The sequence below is a fragment of the Phyllobates terribilis genome, unplaced genomic scaffold, assembly GCF_046119375.1.
Source record: "Phyllobates terribilis strain yellow unplaced genomic scaffold, ASM4611937v1 Scaffold_9__5_contigs__length_417890890, whole genome shotgun sequence".
NCBI lineage: Eukaryota > Metazoa > Chordata > Amphibia > Anura > Dendrobatidae > Phyllobates > Phyllobates terribilis.
Window position 1 is genome coordinate 69783296 of NW_027362769.1, and position 27627 is coordinate 69810922.

Here is a 27627-nt window from a genome sequence, read left to right on the forward strand (position 1 = left end):
CAGTGGGAATGCATCTATCCATGTGCAGCCTAGCATATCAGCTCGGAGATATCATTCCTGCAGGTGTCATATGTTCAGCAGAAGCCAGTAGTCAGCAGCAGTGATTAACAAGATGTAAAAATTGACCTGATTTCTTTAGACTCATTCAACTGTAGCACCAGGCCTTGAGGTAGAAGACACTGCTGATAGCCAGTGACCTCGACCTGTCTGGACACAGAGTGCCCAAGGCTCATGTAACCAAGTACAACGGAGAAAAGAATCTACAATGTTCCAATTTATGTAAGAATATTAGAGTTTTGAATTAGCTTTATAGATCTTTTATTGGCATTTATTTAAACAATCAGCATTAGATTCCTGGTAGTTATAAAGCATTTAATAGGAGGAAACTTTTTATTCCAAAACATCCCTACATTCTTTAAACAGGCATTATTGAGAACTTGTTATAGGATAACCAATTAAGTACTAGTAGAAGTAGTAGTTCTAGTATTGATCTTCTGATATGTAAAGATTATGTGTCCAAACGTCAAAGCATAAATTAGATACCCCCAATATACAACGAATAAATAGGATAAAAAATGTAATACAAAAATTTCATGCATATAAGGTCACATTAGGCCTCATTCAGACATCCGTGTTGCATGTACTTGTTTGATTCATTTTTTTTCACTTACCGTATATTCCGGCGTATAAGACGACTTTTGAAGACTGAAAAATCTTCTGTCTAGTCTGGGGTCGTCTTATACGCCGGTAATGCTTTTGAACTTTCAGAAATTGACATGCGGGGATACTCTGGGGGTGTTAATAAGCTGCCCTGGCCGTATCCCTGCCATGTCGGAGTTAATATAAGGTGGAGGGAGTTAAAATACGGCGGCGGTAGGTCCAGACAGTCAGCGCTTCTGTGCTGAAACTGACACATCGCTGCGTATTCCCAGCTCCGGACACAGCGCAGGGCTTCTGTGCCGACAGCTTTCACTTGTCACAGAAGCGCTGCGCTGTGTCCGGAGCAGGGAAGTTCGCATCGCTTCTGTGACAATATATGAAAAGCCGGCAATTCAGCAGTGGCATAAGCCGGCACCCGACAATTTAGAATAGAAAGAATAGAGAATCACACATAGATTAGATAGATAGAAACATGTCAGTCACATATATATGAAGTACAGTGACAGTGCTGCTTACTGTACTTGTCATTTAGTGTAAAGGATTTATTAAAACAAATATTAGTGTTTTCATGCACCGTCTCTTTAAAAAAGCCGGCCGGCAATTCAGCAGCGGTACCCGACAATTTATAACCGAAAGAATAGAGCATCACACATAGATTAGATAGATAGAAACATGTCAGTCACATATATATGAAGTACAGTGACAGTGCTGGTTACTGTACTTGTCATCTAGTGTTAAAATAACGGATTTATTTAAAAAAAAATTGGCGTGGGGTTCCCCTTAATTTTAGTCTCTAGCGGAGGTTAAGCAGACAGCTGGGGCAGATGTTTGAAGCCTGGGAAGGGGGTAATACCCACGGAGCTCCCCAGGCTACTAATATCAGCCCCCAGCTGAATACCTAGCCTTTACTAGCTATTAAAATGGGGGATCCCAAAAAAATGACGTGGGGTCCCCCCTATTTTAATGGCTAGCAAAGGCTAGGCAAACAGCTGGGGGCTGATATTAATAGCCCAGGAAGGGTGCCATGAATATTGGCCCCCTCCCAGGCTAGAAACACCAGCCGTCAGCCGCCCCAGAAATGGCGCATCCATAGGATGTGCCAATTCTGGCACTTAGCCTCGCTCTTCCCACTGCCCTGTAGCGGTGGCAGTGGGGTAATAGGGCTGGGGTTGATGTCAGCTTATAATGCCAGCTGACATCAAGCCCAGGTTAGTAATGGAGAGGCGTCTATAAGACACCCCCATTACTAACCCCATAGTCAAAGTTAAAAAAAAACACAAACACCCAGAATAAAGTCCTTTAATTGAAATAAAGACACAATTCTTTATTGTTCTAAATTAAACCATACTTACCATCACGCCCATTCCAGCTGAAGCCAACGATCTCCTGCAATAAAAGTAAAATAATAAAGCAACCTCATCCTTACCTCTCCATGGTTCCCAGGACGGGTCCAGCTCTGCTACATCGAGATGACAAGCGGGACCGCAGCAGAACGCTGACATCCAGCATGTCATCCCGCAGACACTGAGAAGCGCAGGCATGCTTGCGCTCCTCAGTGTCTGGCTGTGACGGCATAAAGATGAGCCGACAATGAACTCAGCTCACCTCCTGGACGTCCATCACTGACAGCGTGGGAAACTTCTACTGCGCATGCGGGGAGCAGGAGAATTTTCCCACGCTGTCAGTGACGTGCATGAGGTGAGCCGAGTTCATTGGACATGATCTCGGCTCATCTGGATGCCGTCACAGTCAGACACTGAGGAGCACAAGCATGCCTGCGCTTCTCAGTGTCTGCGGGATGACAGGCTGGATGGCAGCGTTCTGCTGCGGTGCAGCCTGTCATCTCGATGTAGCAGAGCTGGACCGGTCCTGGGAACCATGGAGAGGTAAGGATGAGGTTGCTTTATTATTTTACTTTTATTGCAGGAGATCGTTGGCTTCAGCTGGAATGGGCGTGACGGTAAGTATGGTTTAATTTAGAACATTAAAAAATTGTGTGTTTATTTCAATTAAAGGACTTTTTTCTGGGTGTTGTGTTTTTTTTAATTACTTTACTAGAAATTCATGGCGGTCATGTCTAATATTGGCGTGACCCCATGAATTTCAGGCTTAGGGCCAGCTGATAATGCCAAGCTGGCCCTAACCCCTTTATTACCCAGTGAGCCACCGCACCAGGGCCCTGGATGAGTTGGGTACAGCGCCAGAAGATGGCGCTTCTATGAACGCGCCATTTTCTGGGGTGGCTGCGGACTGCAATTTGCAGCGGGGGGGGGACCCAGAAAGCTTGGGCCTCCCTGCGCTGCAGATTCCAGCCCCCAGCTGCCTAGTTGTACCTGGCTGGACACAAAAATAGGGCGAAGCCCCACGTCTTTTTTTTTTTAATTATTTCATGAAATAATTTAAAAAAAAAGGGCTTCCCTATATTGTTGTGTCCGGCCAGGTACAAATAGGCAGCTGGTGGTTGGGGGCAGCCCGTTCCTGCCTGCTGTACCTGGCTGGACACAAAAATATGGCGAAGCCCACGTCAACATTTTTGGGAAAAATTAATTACAAAATTAATAATAATTTAGGGACTGCATCTTTATTAACCCCTCAATTGTCATTTAGTGTTAAAATAAAGGATTTTTTAAAAAGAAAATTGGCGTGGGATCCCCCATCATTATAGTCTCTAGCGGAGGTTAAGCAGACGGCTGGGGCAGATGTTTAAAGTCTGGGAAGGGGGTAATACCCACGGAGCTTCCCAGGCTACTAATATCAGCCCCCAGCTGAATACCTAGCCTTTACTAGCTATTAGAATGGGGGACCCCCCCAAAAAATGACGTGGGGTCCCCCCTATTTTAATATGTTTATGAGTGACAGTTTTCCTGCTATATACCTGCATGTCATAAGAATTTAAATTAAAAAAGGACCATGTTAAATTCAAATCTGTTTTTTTTTAATTTTTACCGGTGTTTGGTATGCGTTGGAAAAGGGGTAGTCTTATACGGTGAATATATCCTAAACTCTATATTTTAACAGGAAAGTAGGGGGGTCGTCTTATACACCAGGTCGTCTTATACGCCGGAATATACGGTACCCATTTTAACCTATGGGGCTGTTCACGTGTCCATTCTTCTCTGGTATCGCGGATGAAAAGTGCCAATACAAGTCTATGGGTCAATGAAAAGCATCAGTGTGCCATCTGTGTTTTGTTAATATTTACCATTGTAAAGGATAGGAGAAGCTTTGTAATTTATGTATCCATCTGTGAAAAACACTGACACACTGATGGTAAATACAGACCATACACTGATGACACCGGTACCATTTTTTCACATTTGTGTTTAAATGTTTAAACATGGACGTGTAAAATTAGGCTAAAGGCCACATTCACACGTTTAGTTTTTGGTCAGTGTTTTACATCAGTATTTGTAAGCCAAAACCAGCAGTGGGTGATAAATACAGAAGTGGTGACGTGTTTCTATTATACTTTTCCTCTGATTGTTCCTCTCCTGGTTTTTGCTTACAAATACTCTTGTTAAATACTGAACAAATACTGAATGTGTGAATGTGGCCTAATACATAATATAAAGTTATCAGGACTAAAAAATATATAAAAGGACACAAAAATCACAGATAAGTATCACATATATAATATTGTTTTGTGTGTTGGCTCCATTTTACGTCTGTCTTTCCTTTAAAGCAGATCTATCATTTCGTGTGACTTTTCTGATAAAACAATTTATGGCCAAAATTCAACAATTTTTTTTCACCAGAAACCTGGCGTAAAACACTTTGAAAAGTGACAAATTTTAGTGCAACTCGAAGTTGTGCAAACATTTAGTGGCTTTAGGCATTTTCACACTAGTCTCAGGCAGATGCACCACAGTGGGGTGAATTTGGGTAGGATGGACTTTGGCGGAGCCTGCTTGGCAAACTTTTTAAAAGTTATTCCAAGTGGCATAACTTATGCCAGATATGTACTCCAGTCCCTAACTAGAGTAACATTTTTGGCGAGGTGCACACCACTGGAAGCACACGTCAGGGTGTAAGTCTGATTTTCAGTTGTTTGAGTGGATATTAGCTGCATATGCACACATAAACATCAGGGATTCCTTCTCTCCAGTCTCTATATAACACATGTTAACACTCATCAGTAACAGTGGATGATATCATGCTAATGAGCTGAGCAGTGTAGCTGTGAATCCAGCGGAGTTGATATCAACACTTACTAGAAAGTCTCAGCACCTCTCTCTTACTCTGATTCTCCTTTGCCCTTCCCTTCCTAAAGACTTCAATAGTCAATAGGATCCTGATGAGTTACGGAGGCAAGGGTGAGCAGAAAATGTTGCTCATAGGTGGAATGAGAGGCATATTTCTCTGATAAGATATAATACAAAGCTTCTTATATTTGCCTTTACTATTGATTTATGCAAAGTTTGTTGAAATGAAAAAGAAGTTAAATGTGATTATACAGCATTTGTATCTGTAAATACAATTTGCAAACCCACACAGTCATGAGTAATCTGTCCCTAAGCTTTTTAAATGTACTGTCATATCTTTTCTGTGATCTGATGTACTTATGTTCCTGTCGCTTTTTTTTCAATCAAAGAAGTCTTTTGATATGTCAATTTGTTGATCTGCCGTCAAGAGATTAAAAAAATAGTTCATGGGTAGGTAATGCGTGAAAATAACAAAGTTATTTCTTCCCTGTTAAAAGCCCGCGAGCTCTGCCTCCCTACTGCTGCCTAGAGTTTTTTGTTGTCTGGACTCAAGTGTTGAAGTCCCTTCTGCAAGATGTGGCCGCTGCAGCCATTCACTGACTTCAGTAATCTTATGCTGTCTACCTCAGCATGAATGTTGACCCCAGTGATTGGCTGCAGCTGTCATCTACTGCAACACTTAACCAATATGCTGCCCAGAGTTTGTCATTTTCAAGGAATACAGATCTTTCCTGGTCATGATGATCGCACAGGTCCTTGGCTTGTTACAGTTCCAATACAATTATCAGATCTCTCTCTTTTAATGAGCTGTGCACCAATGTCATCTTTACATGTCCAGGACAGATTTCATCCCTTTGGAAGTGATGACTGAAAGGAGATAGTCTAAAATTGTCAGTGATTAAAGGGAATCTGTCAGCAGGATTTCACACTCCAAATTATTAATATGTGCATGTAGCTCTTTCATAGACAACTCCAGCAATACCTTTACATGGCCAGTCAGTTCCTCTGCATTGATATTTAAATGGTTATGGTAGACCTGAAGCCTCTGTCACTCCAGCTCTATTCCCCGCCCAGCGCCCCTCCTCCTGCTTGACTGACAGCTCCTTTGCCTCAAGTCACACAGCACAGAGGCTGTCAGTTTAGCGAGAGGAGGCTATACTGGGCGAGAAACAGAAATTTAAATAGAGCTGGAGTGACAGAGGCTTCAAAGCTACCATAGCTCTTCAGCCTCATTTGTATATCAATTTAAATTCTGATTTCTCAGTAACAGATGAACGGACTGGCCAAGTAAAGGTATTACCGGAGATGCCAATGACAGAGCTATACGTGCATATAAATAGTTTAGGGGGTCGAAGTCTTGCTGACAGATTTCCTTTAATATAGAAAAAGTAAATTAGAAAATTCTATATTAATACATGATATTTAATTATAAATTATATATTGTAGCTTTATTATACGGACAATAACTTATTTGCTAAAATAATTCTCTAAACATGTCAATGAGAATATTATGTTCTGTTCATCCTTTATGTATTTTTTAGCCAGAGCCTTCCTTACCATACTTTAATTGTATTCTTTCCTGTGGCATAAATTGCTTTTTTTGTCCAATTTAATGGTCTGTCAATGTATGTTAAGCATTGTGTAACAAGAGGAAATTAATATTTTATTAACTCGCTGAATGGAAGGCTGTGTCCAGAAAAGATTAAAGGAATCGGTTTAACCAACAATCATTGACTTTAGATGGAGTAGTGGTGTCTGGCCTTTTCTTTTCTTGTCACACAATGCGACCCTTTCACTAGTCCACGACGTCTTTTCTCATTGCAACTAGCTTTTCAGACAAGAAAAGGGGCATTTGTTAAAACCCTGTAAGAAGCAATTGGAAAGATTTATGTGAATATAACTGGAACAATGATAGTCTGTTGTAGATCACAGTTGCGCTTCTATTTGCCAAACAAGAGTCCGCAGATTTAAGGTAAAGAGGGTTTTACTGGTTTTCACTGTAGTTTTATGCAGATAGTGTTTTCCCAAGGTAACCGCCACAATTTTTCGTTTTTCTGTCAAAAATTTATGATATATTGAAGTATTGTTGGTCCATGTCTAATAAATGTGTAAATCGGTGTCAACCTCTATAAAAAATACAAAAAAAAACCCCAAACCCCAAAGATTATATAACCATTTAAATCAAGATTTTATAATCCAGAATATGTGCTAAATCCAGAACCTGCTGATTAAATCATTCCTGCTGTGGCCAATTTTAATTTTACCCTTTTCATTTTTTCCTCCCTATTTTTCAAGAGCCATTCTGTTTTTACTTTACAGTCAATATAGCAGTAGGGGGGCTTGCTTTTTTGAGAGTATATCGGTAGTTTTGAATGTCACCATTCACTTTACTATATAATGTACTGAAAAATAGGAAACAAAAATGGGAAAAAAAATCTATAGTTGGAAGAAAAATGTAGTTTCAGCTTTGTAGCTCCTTTTTACATTTTTGGTGTTCAATATTCAGTAAAAATGACCTTCTAAGTTTATTCTGTAGATCAACCCAATTACAGTGATTCCAAATCTATATTACTTTTTTAGGTTTTACATTTTTCTGGTACGGGAAAAACAACCTTGCTCTTTATTCTGTAGCGTAGTACAACTACGATGATACCAAATTTAGGTTTTTTTATGTTTTATGACTTTTGTAACATAAAAATAAAAAAAATTAACTTTTTTTGTTATTTTTTTAAGACTCATAACTTTTTTTTATTTTTTTTGAGCTATGTGCATTTTGGTTTCAGGTTTCTGGCTGGAGGAAGTATGACGGATAACAGGCAGGATGAGCCCAAATCATCCCACTGGGCACCAGGACAGCTCAGTGAGGCTTCACCTCTCCCGCACGCAACAGATATGAAAGAGCAAGGGGGAGCAGGAGATGGAATGGTCCACAGCTCCAATGGCATTCCCTTCAGAGGAACAGAAGGAAGAGGGTATGGGGAGAGGGCCCTCCAAGAATCCCATCCTACAAGCAAGGAGAATGGCATCAATGGAGAGATGCCATCTGGAGACTCAGAGACTGCAGGTAAGAGTGTGTATTCAGGCAACACAATTTTCTATATTGTTGTATCTTTGCGGTTTTGTTCACATTGCATTGCTTATTAACATTCGACACATACACCATAACAAATCTTACAGTGATATATACAGTACGTTGCCATAGGCTTCCATGTGAAAAAGTTTCCTTGCTCAACCAGATAGCTGTCTAGAGCAAGGTCTGGCAGTTCTGTAATCTTGAATAGTATAGATTGGAGAGCCATGACCCTTTCATCCATGAAAATGGAACTGTTTATTGATGGAAAAGTAGAAAACTAATTCTTCAATGTTTGAAGAAATATTATTTACTACAGGAGGACAATGCTGACAAGTTGTCAGTATTGTCCTCCTGTAGTATGTAATATTTCTTCAAACATTGAAGAATTAGTTTTCTATTCTTTAATCAAGAAACAATTCCATTTTCATGGAAGAAAGGGTCATGGCTCTCCAATCTATTCTATTACCACATGTCAGATAAGATAAACCCTACGTATGCATTGAGCATATTGGGCAGTAGCATTTTAGCTGTATACGCCAAATGTAAAATTAAAATGCTATGTGAACATAGCCTTAGGCATACAGTACAGACCAAAAGTTTGGACACACCTCATTTAAAGATTTTTCTGTATTTTCATGACTTTGAAAATTGTACATTCACACTGAAGGCATCAAAACTATGAATTAACACATGTGGAATTATATACTTAACAAAAAAGTGTGAAACAACGGAAAATATGTCTTATATTCTAGGTTCTTCAAAGTAGCCACCTTTTGCTTTGATGACTACTTTGCACACTCTTGGCATTCTCTTGATGAGCTTCAAGAGGTAGTCACCGGAAATGGTCTTCCAACAATCTTGAAGGAGTTCCCAGAGATGCTTAACACTTGTTGCCTTTTTTGCTTTCACTCTGCGGTCCAGCTCACCCCAAACTATCTAGATTGGGTTCAGGTCTGGTGACTATGGAGGCCAGGTCATCTGGCGTAGCACCCCATCACTCTCCTTCTTGGTCAAATAGCCCTTACACAGCCTGGAGGTGTGTTTGGGGTCATTGTCCTGTTGAAAAATAAATGATGGTCCAACTAAACGCAAACCGGATGGAATAGCATGCCGTTGCAAGATGCTGTGGTAGCCATGCTGGTTCAGTATGCCTTCAATTTTGAATAAATCCCCAACAGTGTCACCAGCAAAGCACCCCCACACCATCACACCTCCTCCTCCATGCTTCACAGTGGGAACCAGGCATGTAGAGTCCATCCGTTCACCTTTTCTGCGTCGCACAAAGATACGGTGGTTGGAACCAAAGATCTCAAATTTGGACTCATCAGACCAAAGCACAGATTTCCACTGGTCTAATGTCCATTCCTTGTGTTCTTTAGCCCAAACAAGCCTCTTCTGCTTGTTGCCTGTCCTTAGCAGTGGTTTCCTAGCAGCTATTTTACCATGAAGGCCTGCTGCACAAAGTCTCCTCTTAACAGTTGTTGTAGAGATGTGTCTGCTGCTAGAACTCTGTGTGGCATTGACCTGGTCTCTAATCTGAGCTGCTGTTAACCTGCGATTTCTGAGGCTGGTGACTCGGATAAACTTATCCTCAGAAGCAGAGGTGACTCTTGGTCTTCCTTTCCTGGGGCGGTCCTCATGTGAGCCAGTTTCTTTGTAGCGCTTGATGGTTTTTGCAACTGCACTTGGGGACACATTCAAAGTTTTCCCAATTTTTCAGACTGACTGACCTTTATTTCTTAAAGTAATGATGGCCACTTGTTTTTCTTTACTTAGCTGCTTTTTTCTTGCCATAATACAAATTCTAACAGTCTATTCAGTAGGACTATCAGCTGTGTATCCACCTGACTTCTGCACAACACAACTGATGGTCCCAACCCCATTTATAAGGCAAGAAATCCCACTTATTAAACCTGACAGGGCACACCTGTGAAATGAAAACCATTTCCGGTGACTACCTCTTGAAGCTCATCAAGAGATTGCCAAGAGTGTGCAAAGCAGTCATCAAAGCAAAAGGTGGCTACTTTGAAGAACCTAGAATATAAGACATATTTTCCGTTGTTTCACACTATTTTGTTAAGTATATAATTCCACATGTGTTAATTCATAGTTTTGATGCCTTCAGTGTGAATGTACAATTTTCAAAGTCATGAAAATACAGAAAAATCTTTAAATGAGAAGGTGTGTCCAAACTTTTGGTCTGTACTGTATATCAAAGCTACACTAAGGGATAATTTGAAAAAAAGCCACCAACTACATTTCAGCTATCATTATTTGCAGTCCCTTGGGAAATATCGGTTGCTAGATTTATCCATTTTCGCCTTACACTAGTTTTGATGAATTTTCTCCATTGTGTTCATCTTTAAAACAATCCTAGGCGGTTGTGGGTTTAATTAACTAGATAGTTATGGCTGGAAAGAAAAATGTTTTACATGATATGTTTGCCAAAGAGGGATCTGTAGAATGACTTATTAAAATCACAATAGAAGCATAAGTGTATGTTCACATGTGGCGTTTTTGTTGTATTTTTACTTGAGATTTTGCATGCGTTTTTGCAGCATTTTTATTTGTGTTTTTCAACCATTAAGTTTAATGGGTAAAAGCATCACAAAAAAACCTTGAAAGAATTGAGTTGCTGTTGCACTGTGGCTCAAAATACAGTGCCTACAAGTAGTATTCAACCCCCTGCAGATTTAGCTGGTTGACACATTCGGAATTAACTTGGCATTGTGACATTTGTACTGTAGATCAGCCTGGAAGTGGGAAATGAACTGCAGCAATTTTTTTTTTTTTTTTTTTTTTTAAACGTAAAAAGTTAATTCAGAGTGTCATTTATTATTCAACCCCTCAAAACACAAGAATTCTGTTTGGTCCCCCTAAAGTATTAAGAAGTAGTTCAGGCACCAAGAATAATGAGCTTCACATGTGTGGATTAAAGATATCTTTTGCCAGCCTTTTCTGACTATTTAAGACCCTCCCCAAACTTGTGAACAGCACTCAGACATAGTCAACATGGGAAAGACAAAGGAGCATTCCAAGGCCATCAGAGACAAGATCGTGGAGGGTCACAAGGCTGGCAAGGGGTATAAAACCCTTTCCAAGGAGTTGGGCCTACCTGTCTCCACTGTTGGGAGCATCATCCGTAAGTGGAAGGCTTATGGAACTACTGTTAGCCTTCCACGGCCAGGACAGCCTTTGAAAGTGTCCTCCCGTGCCGAGGCCAGGCTTGTCCGAAGAGTCAAGGCTAACCCAAGAACAACAAGGAAGGAGCTCCGGGAAGATCTCATGGCAGTGGGGACATTGGTTTCAGTCAATACCATAAGTAACGTACTCCACCGCAATGGTCTCCGTTCCAGACGAGCCCGTAAGGTACCTTTACTTTCAAAGTGTCATGTCAAGGCTCGTCTACAGTTTGCTCATGATCACTTGGAGGACTCTGAGACAGACTGGTTCAAGGTTCTATGGTCTGATGAGACCAAGATCGAGATCTTTGGTGCCAACCACACACGTGACGTTTGGAGACTGGATGGCACTGCATACGACCCCAAGAATACCATCCCTACAGTCAAGCATGGTGGTGGCAGCATCATGCTGTGGGGCTGTTTCTCTGCCAAGGGGCCTGGCCATCTGGTCCGCATCCATGGGAAGATGGATAGCACGGCCTACCTGGAGATTTTGGCCAAGAACCTCCGCTCCTCCATCAAGGATCTTAAGATGGGTCGTAATTTCATCTTCCAACAAGACAACGACCCAAAGCACACAGCCAAGAAAACCAAGGCCTGGTTCAATAGGGAAAAAGTCAAGGTGTTGGAGTGGCCTAGTCAGTCTCCTGACCTTAACCCAATTGAAAACTTGTGGAAGGAGCTCAAGAATAAAGTCCACATGAGACACCCAAAGAACCTAGATAACTTGGAGAAGATCTGCATGGAGGAGTGGGCCAAGATAACTCCACAGACCTGTGCCGGCCTGATCAGGTCTTATAAAAGATGATTATTAGCTGTAATTGCAAACAAGGGTTATTCCACAAAATATTAAACATAGGGGTTGAATAATAATTGACCCACACTTTTATGTTTAAAATTTAATAAAATTCAACTGAGCAACATAACTTTTTGGTTTGTAAGATTTATGCTTCTGTTCATAAAACCTACTCTCGTTTGCAGTTTGAAGGCTCTAACTTATTTGCATCTTATCAAACCAGCTAAATCTGCAGGGGGTTGAATACTACTTGTAGGCACTGTATGTGCAGAAATGAAACGCAGTGTATGCACGAGATTTCAGAAAGCTCATTGATTATGCTGGTATTGTAAAATGCTAGGAGAAACAGGTGTAACCAGCTCACCGTGTCTGCATCCTGCCCCCTGTTTTCTATTTTTAATTTTGCATTTCAATGATGTTTGAAATAAAAGTTTTGAATTTTTATACTTACCTGAAGCTGGATTTTTTCCTTCTCTATTGTAATATGCTGCATATTTTAGACATCAAATGTACTCCGTAAAATACGCTACAAAAATGCCACATGTGAACATACCCTAATTGTGCAAACTTCATGGAACCCTAAATCTTCAGAAGGATAGGCTAGATGAGTCAAGCCCTCTGTACTACTCCATCCTGACCTATGTATACAGGGAAGTGGCTCAAGTGTCCCCTCTTGGTTCTGACTAAAAAATGTTTGCAGGAAAAAGGAACTTTTTGGGAAACCTTTTTACTAGAAGAATATATTGATAACTGCCGATCCTTCCCTCCTAATTAATTGCTTACACTATGATTTACCAATTACTGTAAGGTTTTTCTTGTTTTTAGGATTGCTCAATTTTTTTCCTGAAGGATTTGACTTCTTAGGTTACAATTAGTCATCTGCAGTTAAGTTTTTTTCTCTGAAGCTCCACGTGTAGTTTGATGTGGACATATTGGTAAAATGAATCTTGTGCTGGAGGCATGAAATTACATTGTTGAAATTCTTTGAAGTATGAAAAGGTCAGCCCTGGTGCCATTTAGATTTTGTTATGATGTTTTGGCTGGAGGGAATGTGTTATTCTAGGTGCAAATATGTTCTTTTTTGCCATTTGGTTATCGTAAATGAGTCGGTGGCACTCGTAACGGATGCCTGCACAATAACGCATCAAGACTTGGGCTCTAACAGTGTCACATTATGGCTTTGTTTATATATTTTGAGGCAGTGTGACACTGGGGTAATATATTTGTTCTTTAATTCATACTCTAGTATAAAGTGACCTTTTACACTTCAATAATCAAGATACATTTCTTTTGAAAACTATAAAAAAATACCTTAAAAAATGGCAAACGAAGTTCATTTGAGCGCCGTTCATCTCATAGTAGTGTATGGCACCATCGCTGGTTTCCATCTAAAACCAATTTCCATCTAAAACCAATTTCTCATGGATTCAGAGAGAATCCCGGCATGTAATACAGAATGGCAGTGTGAACAGAGTCTTATCAAAATTGTATTTATTCCTATGTGCAAAACTTTCAAAAATTATAATTTCACTACAGTATTAGAAAATCTAAAGGCCCAACATACTGTGCCTTGAAGCATAATTTTCTAGCAGGCATTTTTCAATTCAATTTTCATTTCAGGCATTTTTCAATTTTCATTGGGGTATTAGCAGCCAACAGAGTGTGTGTGTTTTTTTTTTCCTAATTTATGTGTGCCTCAAGGCAAACAAGCGAAAGCTTATGAAACAAAGGGGAAGAAAGAAGCGACAGTAATTCAGTTGTGTGCTGCTAATCCATGACACCTGCTCCCTCGTCCGCTCTGTAATGAGAGGTGCCTCAGAGGTTGGAGCAGCCACATTTACACACGGCATATTTATTAGTAGTTTTTGGTTGTTTTCTTATTGTTATCAGTAAAATTCAGCGTGGACAAGAGCATGGTTTTTGGGAAAATAAAAGTAGATTACTATGAAGATCTGAGATTGTGGGTTTTAATAATCACCTAGACAGGTTAACAATGCAACAGTATTTTATTCCTTACATGCATAGTAATCCAGCAACTACAGGTAAATGTCCAAAATACAATATTCTCAGTCCACAAGATCCCCTCCCCGGGCCTTTAGTTCCACTGCCTTTGTGCCAGGTGATACTCAATGTCCCCCAACTTTTGGTTGGCCTACAGATTTCATATCTCCAGCCAGTATAGTCCGTAGTCACAGTCCACAATCCTCCATATGACAGATAAAATGATAGAAGCAAAGGTATCCAGTAGCAACAGTCCTTGTCCATGTCCTCAGACTAGATCCTATCCCTTCGACGACATTCCACCAACTCTCCACTAAACATGTGGTTTCTTTCCTTCTTCACTGGGATCAGCCCCCTGAATGGGCAGAACTGCTCTCACCCTCACTAAGTGTGCATTAGTGGAGGTATTTTTCTCAGGTCGAATCCATCACCTAGGTCTGCATGTGAGACTCCCTGTGGTGACTACTCCACCATATCTACTTTCAACACTCACACAATGGGCCGAATCGCTGTTTGAACAATGGTTAGAGGCTCCTGAGATACCAATGAGATTACTGGAATGCTGGACACTTTACAAGTGAAATTAATGCACATACTGACGAGCAAACAGAACAATAAAACACAGCAAGAAATCACTAATAAAACACTACAATAATATTGACGAAAATCGGTGCTCCGTGCTGGAAAAGTCTTTAGTAAATAGGCAGTTCCTCACAACCACATGTATTATATGGTCACACTCTATGCTATATTCTTAACTCATGGCACACTAGACTCGCTTATCCATGCTACTTCGAGGAATGGTTCTAAAACTTGACATACACATGTGAATGATGTTGGCTGAACCCCTCCTATACTCCCCACCCATCGCACATGAGCGCTCATTTTCTACTGAGAGAGAGGTGAAAGCCGCTGCCAGACACACCTGGCAGTGGCTAACCTTCCCTAAAAACAAATGAAATTCCAACTGCCCGATCCTTCTTTCTCCTGATATCATCTAATAGTGGGAGATTTGGGAGGCCCTTGTGCACATCAGATGGTCTTCCAGTCCCGGTGAAATGTAATTTAGTCTCATCTTATGTGTATGGGGGTGCCTTAGACTAGGGCTGTTTTAAGGTACTACAGTTTGGGGCAATTGCCGGGGGTCCTTGTTTCCACGGAAGTGCCTGATAAAAAACAAACACTTTGAACAACTGGGGAATGGAGCTTCATGGTCATTTCCAGTACTCTAGCAATCAACTTTAAGATTAGATTAACGTAAATGTATTACAAAGTAAATACACAGACAGCAATGCTTGGACGCGACCGCGGGTCTCCTGACCGGTAATAACAGTGATATGTATATGAGGCTGTTAGTTTGGGTCAGGGGACCCATGGTTATTGCAGGCATTGAGTCCGTATATGGACCATCTAATATGTTCATAATATGTACATTTACACTTATCTAAAGTCCTTAATTGACTATTATTGAGATATTGTATATTTTTAGGCACTATTTTATATGGACTGTAATGATAAAAAGTAAACGTGGTATAAAATAATTGAACAAATACGCACAGGAGTACAAGGCCCCTGACTGCTGAGACTAGTGACTGGTGGCAGCAGGATGTCACCACTGATGCCAAGTAAATAGAGATCAACAGGGAGCACCAGAGCTGTGGCTCTGCAATAATGAGGGATATAACTGATCAGCAAACTTATTTTTGTTATTTTTTTATTATTTTCTGCATTTGTCCCATTTTTTTTATCTTGGAAAACCCCCTGTATATGTAATATTATGGGGACACTATATCAGGGTTTTAATAAATCATTGTACGATGGCAAACCTGCCTTAAAAGAACGTTGTTCGAACATAGCCTTATGCAGCTTTTTGCCTGCCACAAGGACGCCATTCAGCAGTCCAATCTTCATGATGGGAGAAGTGCATACAGAGTTGTGCTAGGAATAAATAAATGAAGTTCTTCTGCCATGACTATGTAAAGAGGCTCGAAACTTTCCTTCAGTAAAGTTCCTGACAGATAACCTTGGGGACCTGTATATGGACGCACATCATGTATTTACTTTTTTCTCTATAAAGAGCCCGAGAACTGTGCTCTATACCCGAGTGCACTTAAAAAGTGACTAAAAGTGCCACAAAAAGGTGCACTAGGATGCGGTCAGTTGTAGCCCTCTCCAACAGGAGAAAGGCCCCCAATAACTGATCCCCATCCCTCTGAGCCAGAAGGGAGACCCATTCTTGCTCTCAGCATCCGCCCGAGCTGCCACCCAAGCAGAACTGGGGGCCACCTAGATTGGCTCCCCTCCCAAGAGGAGAAAGTCAGTGGTTTTGAGTGCAGAGTGGGACCTGATGGCCACACACTCAGAATTGCTCAGGAGGGAACCCATAAGGGAACCGCACCCTGAGAACATCATGGATTTACTGAGTCACTTGGATGTATGGATATGCCAAACTGGCATATGGAGATGTATAAGCCATGCAATGCTCCTGTGGGAAATTAATTATGCAAATAACCTCTTCAGAGATAAAGACGACAAGAACTCTAGTGCCCCCTATTGGGGGTAGCAATCATAAAAGTCAATATCAGCCTTGTCCCATGATTTAATGAACTGGAAACGATATATTTTGGTGTTAGACATGCACAGACGTACATGTAGTACCTTCAGTGCCACGGGGAGGCGTTTGTCCAGCACGCCCCTGCTTTTGATCCCACACATGTACATACACACATATCAAGTCACAGAATCCGAGCAGCAAAGAGAAGGGCTTTCCGTGTCTCTCACACGTGATAACCCCCTCAGGGGGTGTTGTTTATTCTGGCTGCCACCATTGTTTAGAGCATGAGATCTGAAATTTGGTGTACAGTCGTACAGTACAGACGTCCGATGGCCATAACTGCCAGTGTTTAATGCTACAATCCCCCCCTGCCTGATATATGTTATCAGGTATAGTCATAGCGTATAGAACAATATAGGCTTGACCTTTTATATTTGCTCATTTTTGGGATGGATACTGTATATCTGAGCACGAAAGCTTTGTTGTTAGGAAGATAATGAGTTATGATGAAACAGTTTTCTCTGTTCCTGGTTACAGGCCTAAAACCAGCTGCTTCCCACCACTGTTGTCATGACAACCGCTCAGCCAGCGCAATAGTATCCACACAGTCTCCGCATTCAGTATCCCTAGAGATAGACAGATAATTAACCGTATCTCTGCTGGAGAAGCAAGTCAGTGACAGCAGAAGTGGACTGGAGGCTATTGGACACCGCGGTCATTACACAATGAAAATGTCGGTATACTTCCCCATTGGAGACCCTCAAATTCAATGAATAAAGATACATTCTTATTGCCTATGAGTCCTTGTAATTTCTGCTCACTTTTTAAGAAAATGAAATTAATACAAAATGTTTGTATAAAAATATATGAGGATAGTAGGTTATATGAAAGTAAAATAATAAAAAAAGAAAAATATGAAGTTGAAACTGATTGCTGCCTAGTAAAGGACCCCAAACACCTTAGATAGCTGCCAGCCGAATGATCGGCAGTCGCCAGTTAGAGATGAGAGAACAGGTTCGAAAAACGTTCACCAATTTCAAATTCGGCACGAACGTTGCACATTCGGATTCGTGATCGGTCACCCGAGAGTTTTTACTTTAAATCGGCAAAATTTGGTAAAAGTGCGGGAAATGATTGCATTTCCACTATAGTATTTTTATCACTTTGGCTAGGATAGTGGTACTGTATGATGAGCAGGGGAGAATGGGACATGTTTGATGAGGGTAGGGGGTGGGGAGAGGTCAGAGGAGCGGCATGCTTGTAATTTAATTTTTTTCCCCTAACTTTTTGTGTGCAAATTGCGGCTAGCCAGTCACGGCGCAGGAACCATCCATAATGTGAGGTTGCCCCGTTGTAGGGCCGCCACCATGTTTACACCGTTATCGCACACGGCTTTCCCTTGGGATTCCAAGACTTGTGGAACAGCCCATTCCCCTCCTGCCCCCACAGCCACCAGAGTCACCCAGTGCCCAGTCAGTGATATGTAACGCTCCTGGCCATACTTGCTCATCCAGGTATCAGTGGTGAAATGCACCCTGTCAGACCTAGATTTTTTCAAGGAATGGGTGATGTTGTCTGCAACATGCTGATGTAGCGCAGACACAGCTTTCTTAGAAAAGTAATGGCGACTGGGCAACTGGTACTGGGGGACTGCGCCGGCCATCAGCTTTCGGAAATAGTCTGTATCCACCAGGCGGAAAGGCAGCATTCCCGTGGCCAACAAATTGGAGATGGTGAAGTTCAAGCTCTTTGCTTTGGCATGTGTAGGATGAAACAATATAGTACGTGACCACAACTGTGGGATTGAGGGCTGGCTGCTGTGCTGAGAGAGGGTGGAGTAGGGTAAGTACGACAAGCTGCAGGACTGTGAGAGAGGTGCAGACGGAGATGGTACGGTGGATTGAGAAAGATGGGGTGTGCTCGGTGTCTGAGATCAGTCAAAAACAGCAGGCATGTCCACTTCCATAACAGGTGACGAGCTCTCACTCACCGCGTGAGTCAGACCTGTGTGAAAACACTTGCCATGGTGATGAAGGAGAAAGAAGCAGAAGATGCGGTTAGCGGGGCAGCCAGTGGTTGGCGAGGCATGTTAGTCTGCATTTTAGCACAGTGAGATTCCCAGATTAACGCATGTTGATCACGAATGTGCCAGTTCATGCATGTAGTAGTCAAATTATTGCGTTTCTTTTTACTCTACTCTGTCGTTTTTAACAAAGTTGGCAGATAATGTGAGTTGTGTCATTTTTTGCAATCTCGAAAAAGACCTGCGAACGCTGCTGGCCACTGCCAGAAAAGTCCAGCGTTAACTTGAATTACCTATATATTTTTAACTCTTTTGAGCTCTGTAAAGCAATTTTCACAAAAATCAGACAATACAACTATGAAAATAATGCTATATAAAATAAACTTCCATTGGTTGCAAATTAATTTCAATGGTTAATGAAAGAAACCTGAAAGTGATTGTGTGGTTAATATTTAAAAAATGGTAAATGTATGTAAACTGGAGTTAGGGGTAAGTCAACATGTGATATCATACCCATAAGAGCAGCTTCTTATATGTCATTTAAAAGGGACCATTTTACAAATTTTGTTGCCGCCTAATTTTTTATAATCATTTACTTCATTCATTTTTAACATTTTTCTAGTAATGTTATTCGACTTTAATGTTTTTTTGTAACCATACTGTGCTGTCACATATTTATATGACATTATTGCCCTAGCATTGGCATCTGTTGCCTAAGGTATGCCCTAACACAGACTACTACTAGACAACCCTGGGGGCTGTCATTAGGCCCTGGGCTGTCTGGAGTTCCTAGCCAGCCTCAGTCATTGTATCATAAGACCTGATACAGAAAGGACAAAGGAACTTTCTTATTTTCAGTCTGAATTGAGATCAGTGAGATCCACATTTTCTCACGTTACACCCACAAACTTAAATGTTTTTTATTTGGATTTTATGAGATATACCAACACAAAGTAGCAAGTATTTGTGAAGTGTAAAGAAAATGACACATGGTTTTCTAAATATTTAAAAAATATAAATCTGAAAATTGTGACATGTATTTGTATTCAGCTGCCCTGAGTCAATACTATATAGGACCACCATTTGCTGCAAGAATATATCCAAATCTTTTGAGGTATGTCTATACCAGCTTTGCACATCTAATAGTTGTCCTGAGAACAGATTCTCCCACCTGAGATCTGCATCCCTGCCGCTCTTCCAGACTTACCATGGGTCTCTTCACTGCTTTTCTTAGTGCTCTCCTTGCTTTGGATGTCAGTTTAGGTGGACGGACATGTCTTTGTAGGTTTGCAGTTAGGCTATACTTTCATATTTGGATGATGGATTGAACAGTGCTCCGTTAGATGTTCAGAGCTTGGGCTATTTCGTTATAACCTAACCCTACTTTTCTCTTCTCCACAACTTTATCTCTGACCTGTCTGATGTGTTCCTTCTTTTTCATGATGCTGTTTGATCCCTAATGTTCTCAAACAAGCCTCTGAGGCCTTCACAGAGCAGCTGTAGTTATATGTATTATAAATTATACACAGGTGGTCTCAGTTTACTAATTACCGTATTTCACGGATTATAAAATGCATCGGATTATAAGATGCACCCCAAATTTTGGGGTGCAAAATAAGAAAAAAAATGTTTTTTTTTTAAATAAAATGGTGCGCCTTATAATCCTTTTTACCTGGGGGCGGCAATTGTGGAGCGGACTCACAGGAGCCAGGGTCACAGATACAGGAGATTGGTGGCAGAGGTGGCTGCGGCAGGAGTCAGGCGATGCTGCGGGCCCCGTCCTCAGAAGAAGTCGGCAGTGAGCGGAGGTTTCCTATCCCTTACATAGCCCTGCGGTGGGCTTAGGAAAAATGGCCGCTGGAGCATGGACAGATCGAGATCTTGAGAGACAAGATCTCAATCTGCCCATGCTCTGGCGGCCATTTTGCCGAAGCCCACCACAGGGCTATGTACGGGATAGGAAACCTCCGCTCACTGCCGACTTCTTCTGAGGACGGGGCCCACAGCATCGCCTCACTCCCGCCGCCACCACTACCGCCTAGGTCATCCTGAATCAGCGACCCTTCTTCTGAGGACGGGGCCCGCAGCATCGCCCGACTCCTGCCGCCGCCAACCTCCTGTATCTGTGACGCCGCCCCCCTGGTAAAATACCGTATCTTTGCATTATAAGACACACCCACTTTTTCCTCCCAAAGTTGGGGGCAAAAAAGTGCGTCTTATAATCCGAAAAATATGGTATGTGACTTCTGGAGGCAATTGGTCACTCAGGATTTTATTTAGGGTATCAGACTATCGGAGGCTAAATAAAATGCTCGTCACAATTTTCAGATTTATATTTTTCAAATATTTAGAAAACGACGTATCATTTCCTTTACGCTTCACAAATACTTGCTACTTTGTGTTGGTGTATCGCATAAAATCCCCAAAAAATAAATTTAAGTTTGTGGGTGTAACGTGAAAAAATGTGGAAAAGTTCAGGGGCATAAATATTTTTTCAAGACCCTAAATCTAACCAGATTCCTATTTTTATTTTCCAGTATAGATTAGAAAATGCTTTAAAGGGAGTCTGTCAGCAGAAAATCACTGTTCAAACCAAGCACACTTTCGGTGCATCCTTGACATGGTCGAGCAATTCAGTGCCCCTTTCCACCTAAATGTTTTCCATCTATCCCTGCCCTCCTCTGGCTCCTGTAAAGTCATAACTGTCAATCACATAAGAAGAAAACCGAAATAAATACAAAACAAGTAGGAGGAATGAACTGCTCGAACATGCCAAGGATGCACTGAGCACCTGTGCTTGGTTTGATCAGTCATTTTGTCCTGACATTATAATATGATTTTTTTTTAATATAGACATTATTTTCATTATTTATTTTTATTATTTGCACTTACCTATTTTCTAGGTTCTGACCTCTACTATAGGAAGGAGCTGTTGTCTTTTACATAAGACTTTTTTTTCTTTCCTCTCTTTTGAAATCTCATCAACCAGTCTCTCCATGTTAAACAGTTCATAGAGCTCATTGTGCTTCTGTCATGGCAGCTTGTCTGCCCCCTTTAATCTGGTAATTGAATCTTCTACTATTAGTTGTATGACCTTTTTCACTTATGGAGATCCAAATTGGCTTGTGTTTTAGTGTCACGTTCAGTTTGGAATACCTTTAATGATGCATAGTGTAGATTAAATCTCCTTGGGAAGAATGTAAAAGCTATACTGGGCACTACACCTAGCTGGCAGTGATGTCATGTAGTGCCGTGTAGTAAAACCATGACATCATATTGTTCATAATAAGATTGCTCCATCCTGCTCCATTACATCACTGTTCAGGTTATCCTCATGCCCATCTACTCAAAATGTACTTCTGTTGCTGAACTAAACTGGTTCTGTAACCAGATTCTACAATACAAACTGCATATTTATTAATTAGATCTCTTAAACCTGATGAGGCTGGTATACTTATTTTAAAAATCCATATCTGGATGGCTGTATAATCCTATTTTGAAAGTTTTTCAGCCCAATATTAAAATAGAGCTAGAGTAAGGAGTGGGTGATAAATGCAGAATTGGTGACTTGTTTCTATTACATTTTTTCTCTGATTTTTCCTCACCTGGTTTTGGCTCCCACTCCTGAGAAAAAATACTGACCGAATACTAATAGTGGGGCCGTGGTCTTACACTCATAAAGTTAAGGCCCCGTCACACTTAGCGACGCTGGAACGATCCCGACAACAATACGACCTGTCAGGGATCGTTGCTGCATCGCTTTGTGGTCGCTGGTGAGCTGTCAAACAGGCAGGCTCACCAACGATCAATCTTTCCACGATGTCCTGCTCCTGGTTACCAGCCTGCTGAAGCACGCGCACCTAGTAACCCGTTGTTTATCATGGTTACCACTCTGCTACGGTGAGCAGGAGGTTACCGCTCACTTTAGCAGGCTCGTAACCATGATAAACAGCGGGTTACTAAGTGCGCGTGTGCCCCTAGTAACCCGATGTTTATCATGGTTACCAGCCTGATCGCTGCTCCCGCTGGTCACACACAGCGATGTGTGCTGACCAGCGGGAGGGCAACGACCAAAAAATGGTCCAGGACACTTTGCAGCGATCAGCGACCTCACAGCAGGGGCCTGATCGCTGCAAAGTGTCACACATAGCGACATCGCTGGTGAGGTCGCTGTTGCGTCACCAAAACCGTGACACAGCAGCGATCTCGCTATGTGAGATGGGGGCTTTAGAGCTGGCAAGAAAACTTTTAAAAAGGATTAAACAGCAATTTGGATCTGGATTTTCAATGTAAGTCAACCGGCCTCACCGGGTCTAAAAGATCTCTTTACAAATATAGACAGCTTGTTTTGTAAAATATGGTAACGGATCCTTTTCAAGTGGATAACTGTTATTTCTGCCCTATTGTCAGTGATATTGCCAGGAATAAAATAGTTGTTTTTTTTCTTACAACCTCTTGAAAATACCAATTATGTTCTTGTCAATACATTCAGGATGGCTTAGTAATCAGAAGAACTGTATTTTTATCAAGGCATTTATATATGGCAGTCTATAAATGTATATTATTATGTGTTGGTAATAAAGCTTGCTGACTGAAGTGCACGGTGTATTGATCTTTTTTGCAGTAAATCTATGGATACGTTGTTTTTGTCTTTGGAAATATAGCATATTATATTTATCCTTTTCTTATATATTTCATATACCGTATATGTTGTTAATATTGAAAATACGACTGGACCCTGCCGACCGTCTTATTAGATTAAGGGTTTTGGAATTCTGTTACCAGATATCCCAGTCATTACTTATTCCATTCACGTCCTTGTAAAGCTTTAGCCATGTTCATGTTCTTAAATTGAATTTCTTTTTTTTTTTTATTCTGGTCATGTAGTAAATCTGGTGATGCGTTACAGGAAGGACAAATTGCACTGATCCGAGCTAGAAGTTCCTGTGCAGACAGTGGTTGAAAGTGATCATCCAAGTCCTTGTGATAGAAATTATGATAGTCGCTGCAGCTCCATGGATGGTGCTTCAGGATAAAGTACTTGGAGAAATGTCAGTACAAAAACAAATCTTTAGCGATAATTGCTGGGTACTCACATAGACATGGAGAGGAGTCTGGAAAAGGGCAGCCAATATTTTGTAAAAATAGAATTTGTATTGATTTCGGCATAAAACAGCATGGGAGACTTTAGATGATGGGACATAGTGTCGCTTTTATCCAAATGTGCATTTTTCATGCCATCTTGCATAGGAAATACTGTAGTTAAAGGGTTTATCCAAGATTTTTTTTACTATGTGCATAAAAACCAACAGGCAGGCAGTTGCTAACTACCTGCATGTTCTACCTGGCACGGAACGGTGATTGACTTCTCCTGTCGGCGATTCAGCTGCTCATCGTCAACAGAGCAGCTCTTCTTCTTCTGAGCTGCTCTGTTGATGGGACATGACTGCCAGCATCATGCTGATTGACAACTGGCTTCCTGCATTTAGGCAGTTGGGAGCCTGCTGTCAATCATCATGACGTCGGCACTCAACCCCGTCAACAGAGCAGAGTGAAAGAGAACTTGCTGCTCTGTCTACGTGACGTCAGCGGAAGCCGCAGGACTGGTTCGTGCTTGCTCTTTGCCAGCAGAGACTGGCGCGCGGTACAACAGGCTGGAAAGTAGCAGCTACCTGCCTGTTAGTTTTTAAGTCCATAGTGAAGAAAAAAATAGTCTTGGATAAACCCCTTAAAGTGGGGTGCACAAAGGACAGCTATTGATTTTGACAGTACAAAGACATTGTACTCTCTGACAAGAGATGGCACTTTCATCGCTGCTGTCCTCTAGTCAAAATGAGACATCTGTCCTCATGGAATGGCTACAATTTACGAATGTTTAAGACTATTCTTTCAATATTCAGAACTTGATAAAAAACAAAAGCGCAATAGGGTCTTAACTTAATATAACCAAAAACAAGTATGAGTAAGATACGCTCACCTTACAAGGTGACACAACCACTGAAAAACCAGATGTTGCAGCTTCCATAAAATATCAGAATTGAGATTGCCAGGGAAATGGAAGTAATCTGCGCTTGCTTGAAGAATGATATCCACACTTGGATATAGTCTGATGGTTTGTTGTCAACGCGTTGTCATACAGTAGGATTCTCCTGAGGAAGGAGTCTCTGTGACTCTGAAACACGTTGTCATACAGTAGGATTCTCCTGAGGAAGGAGTCTCCGTGACTCTGAAATGCGTTGTCGTACAGTAGGGTTCTCCTGAGGAAGGAGTCTCCGTGACTCTGAAATGCGTTGTCGTACAGTAGGGTTCTCCTGAGGAAGGAGTCTCTGTGACTCTGAAACACGTTGTCGTACAGTAGGGTTCTCCTGAGGAAGGAGTCTCTGTGACTCTGAAACGCGTTGTCGTACAGTAGGGTTCTCCTGGGGAAGGAGTCGCTGTGACTCTGAAACGCGTTGTCATACAGTAGGGTTCTCCTGAGGAAGGAGTCTCTGTGACTCTGAAACACGTTGTCGTACAGTAGGGTTTAACCTGAGGTAGGAGTCGCTGTGACTCTGAAACGCGTTGTCATACAGTAGGGTTTTCCTGAGGAAGGAGTCGCTGTGACTCTGAAACGCGTTGTCATACAGTAGGGTTCTCCTGAGGAAGGAGTCACTGTGACTCTAAAAAACGTTGTCGTACAGTAGGGTTCTCCTGAGGAAGGAGTCGCTGTGACTCTGAAACGCGTTGTTATAAAGTAGGTTTCTCCTGAGGAAGGAGTCTCTGTGACTATGAAATGCGTTATCATACAGTAGGGTGCTCCTGAGGAAGGAGTCGCTGTGACTCTGAAGCGCATTTTTATACAGTAGGGTTCTCCTGAGGAAGGAGTCGCTGTGACTCTGAAACGCGTTGTTATACAGTAGGGTTTTCCTGAGGAAGGAGTCTCTGTGACTCTGAAATGTGTTATTATACAGTAGGGTTCTCCTGATGAAGGAGTCGCTGTGACTCTGAAATGCGTTGTTATATAGTAGGGTTCTCCTGAGAAGGAGTCTCTGTGACTCTGAAACGCGTTGACAAACCATCAGACTATATCCAAGTGTGGATATCCTTCTTCCAGCAAGGGCAGATTACTTCCATTTCCTTGGCTATCTCATCATTCTGAACTTGACAGGGCAAATACTTCCTATGTTTGGGGTTCAGTAAAGATACGGATTGGTGATTTTCTGGGATTGGCTTGCTTATATTTGTGTGGCTTGAATGCTCAGCCTGATTTTCATTGGAGAATTAAAGGCAATATTAAAATTTCCATTTAACAACTATTTATTTATTTATTTCAGAAATACAGGGTGAAATTTGTTTTATCTCAGAATTTAATGCCTAAATATTGCAGAAATCATCTATCTGATGGAAGGAATGAAACTTGAAAGACTGATTTGAAAAAAAAAAGCTAAACATGGAAATGTATGGGCTATTTTAGATTTGACTCTCCTAAGGATATTAAAGAGAATCAGTCACCTGGTTTATGCTGTCCCAAATGAGGGCAGCATATTGTAGGGGGAGCGATCCTGATTACAGCAATGTGTCACTTGCTGGGCTTCTTCTGTAGTTTTGATAATCGTACTGGAGCTCTGCTAGTCTTCTCAGTGATAAGATCTTGCAGTTTAGCCCTATATTAATTAGCTCTTTCTATCCCTGCCCCCACTATTGATTGGCTGCTTTCTGCCTATGCACAGTGTACACAGAAAACTGTCAATTATTGGTGTGGGTGGGATTATACAGAGCTCGGCATTGAGAGGACTTATGGAGCTGCAGCAGATAAAACAGATTTTATAAAAACTACAGCAAGGAGTACACAGTATGTGACACTGCTCTCAGATGTGGCAATACAAACCTGGTGACAAATTCCCTTTAATCTCAACTGTCTAGAAGAAAAACTATCTTTGTTCCCAACCAATCACAGCACAGCTTTCATCTTGCTAGAGTTATTTAAGCAAATCTATGCCCTCAAGCAAAAAAGGTTTAGCAGCACTCACCGGAAAGACAAAACAAGTATTCTTTATTCCAATCCTTAAAACATAGCAGCGAGGAGAGGGGCCGCGAGTGGCAGCTGTACAGACGACGGATGTTTTACATCTGAGTAGCGGTGAGTGCCGCTAAACCTTTTTTGCTTCGGAGACTCTTCTTGCTTTTTCCTGTTTGGGACTTTTAGCTGAGCACCACCAGATTTTTGGCTTACACATATGTCAGACCACAGTGTTTACAGTCCCTCGCCCCATTTTAATGATATTGCCGAGTCAGTTCATTTCTTTTTCTTGTATAAATCTACGTCCTCTTTGGTTCCTACAGCCAACAAAGGCCATCTGTCCAGTGGACAATTTTTATTACTGATCTGTACCCTTCCTGTATTCCTTGAACTATGAATGAACCCTTAGAAGAAAAGTACAGTTAGAGGAATCTTGGTAATAAGCCTTCAAGGGTGAATTAAAGTGGCTGGCTCTGCTATTTATAGAGGACGTCCATTAGTTCAGAGTGTCTGTCCCTTTTTCAGCATCATTAATAGTAAAAACACAATTTCCGCCGCAGTGCTCCTTTCTCTTGAAATAAGCATCAAAGTGGAAGATATGAAGCAATGTTGCTCTTGAGGAAGTCCCTGGAGGCAGTCTGGTTACTTTTAGCCAGTGCGAATATTTGTGTAGTCTCATAAAGTTACATGCTTTCTATTGTTATAGTTGGGTTTATATTATTATAATGTTTTTTTTTAGTGTTAGTGGCACATGCGTCAAAAATGACCTGATGTACCTCTTGAGTGTCTTTACAGAGGTATACTTGTGTGGGCTTCTGATAATAGTGTATTTAATCTTTTATAGTAAGAAACAATCTCAATTTTAAAGCCCGCAAGATTTCGTCAATATGACCATGCCAACAGTCGTGTCTTCTTAAAAAGTACAATAAATGTAACACAAGACAGTTTGGATGAAATAAATTAATTTGAGTGTGTAAGTACTTGCTGATAATTCAACTGCACAGAGTGAAAATATTACGATATACTCCAATACTATGATATACTGTGCTCCAATACTATGATATACTGTGCTCCAATACTATGATATACTGTGCTCCAATGCTATCATATACTGTGCTCCAATGCTATCATATACTG

General features: G+C 41.3%; 1 protein-coding gene across 13 annotated transcripts in view; it reads left to right on the forward strand.

Annotated features, from left to right (window-relative positions):
- The window catches only part of MAP2 (microtubule associated protein 2), a 304763-nt gene that overhangs the window by 186338 nt on the left and 90798 nt on the right, over positions 1–27627 (forward strand). For all 13 annotated transcript variants that reach the window (XM_073646562.1, XM_073646567.1, XM_073646566.1 and 10 more), the window contains one exon: positions 7646–7926. In XM_073646562.1, coding sequence (XP_073502663.1) covers positions 7665–7926 — 262 coding nt within the window. In that variant the 5' untranslated portion in view covers positions 7646–7664. The remainder of the gene's footprint in view (positions 1–7645; positions 7927–27627) is intronic.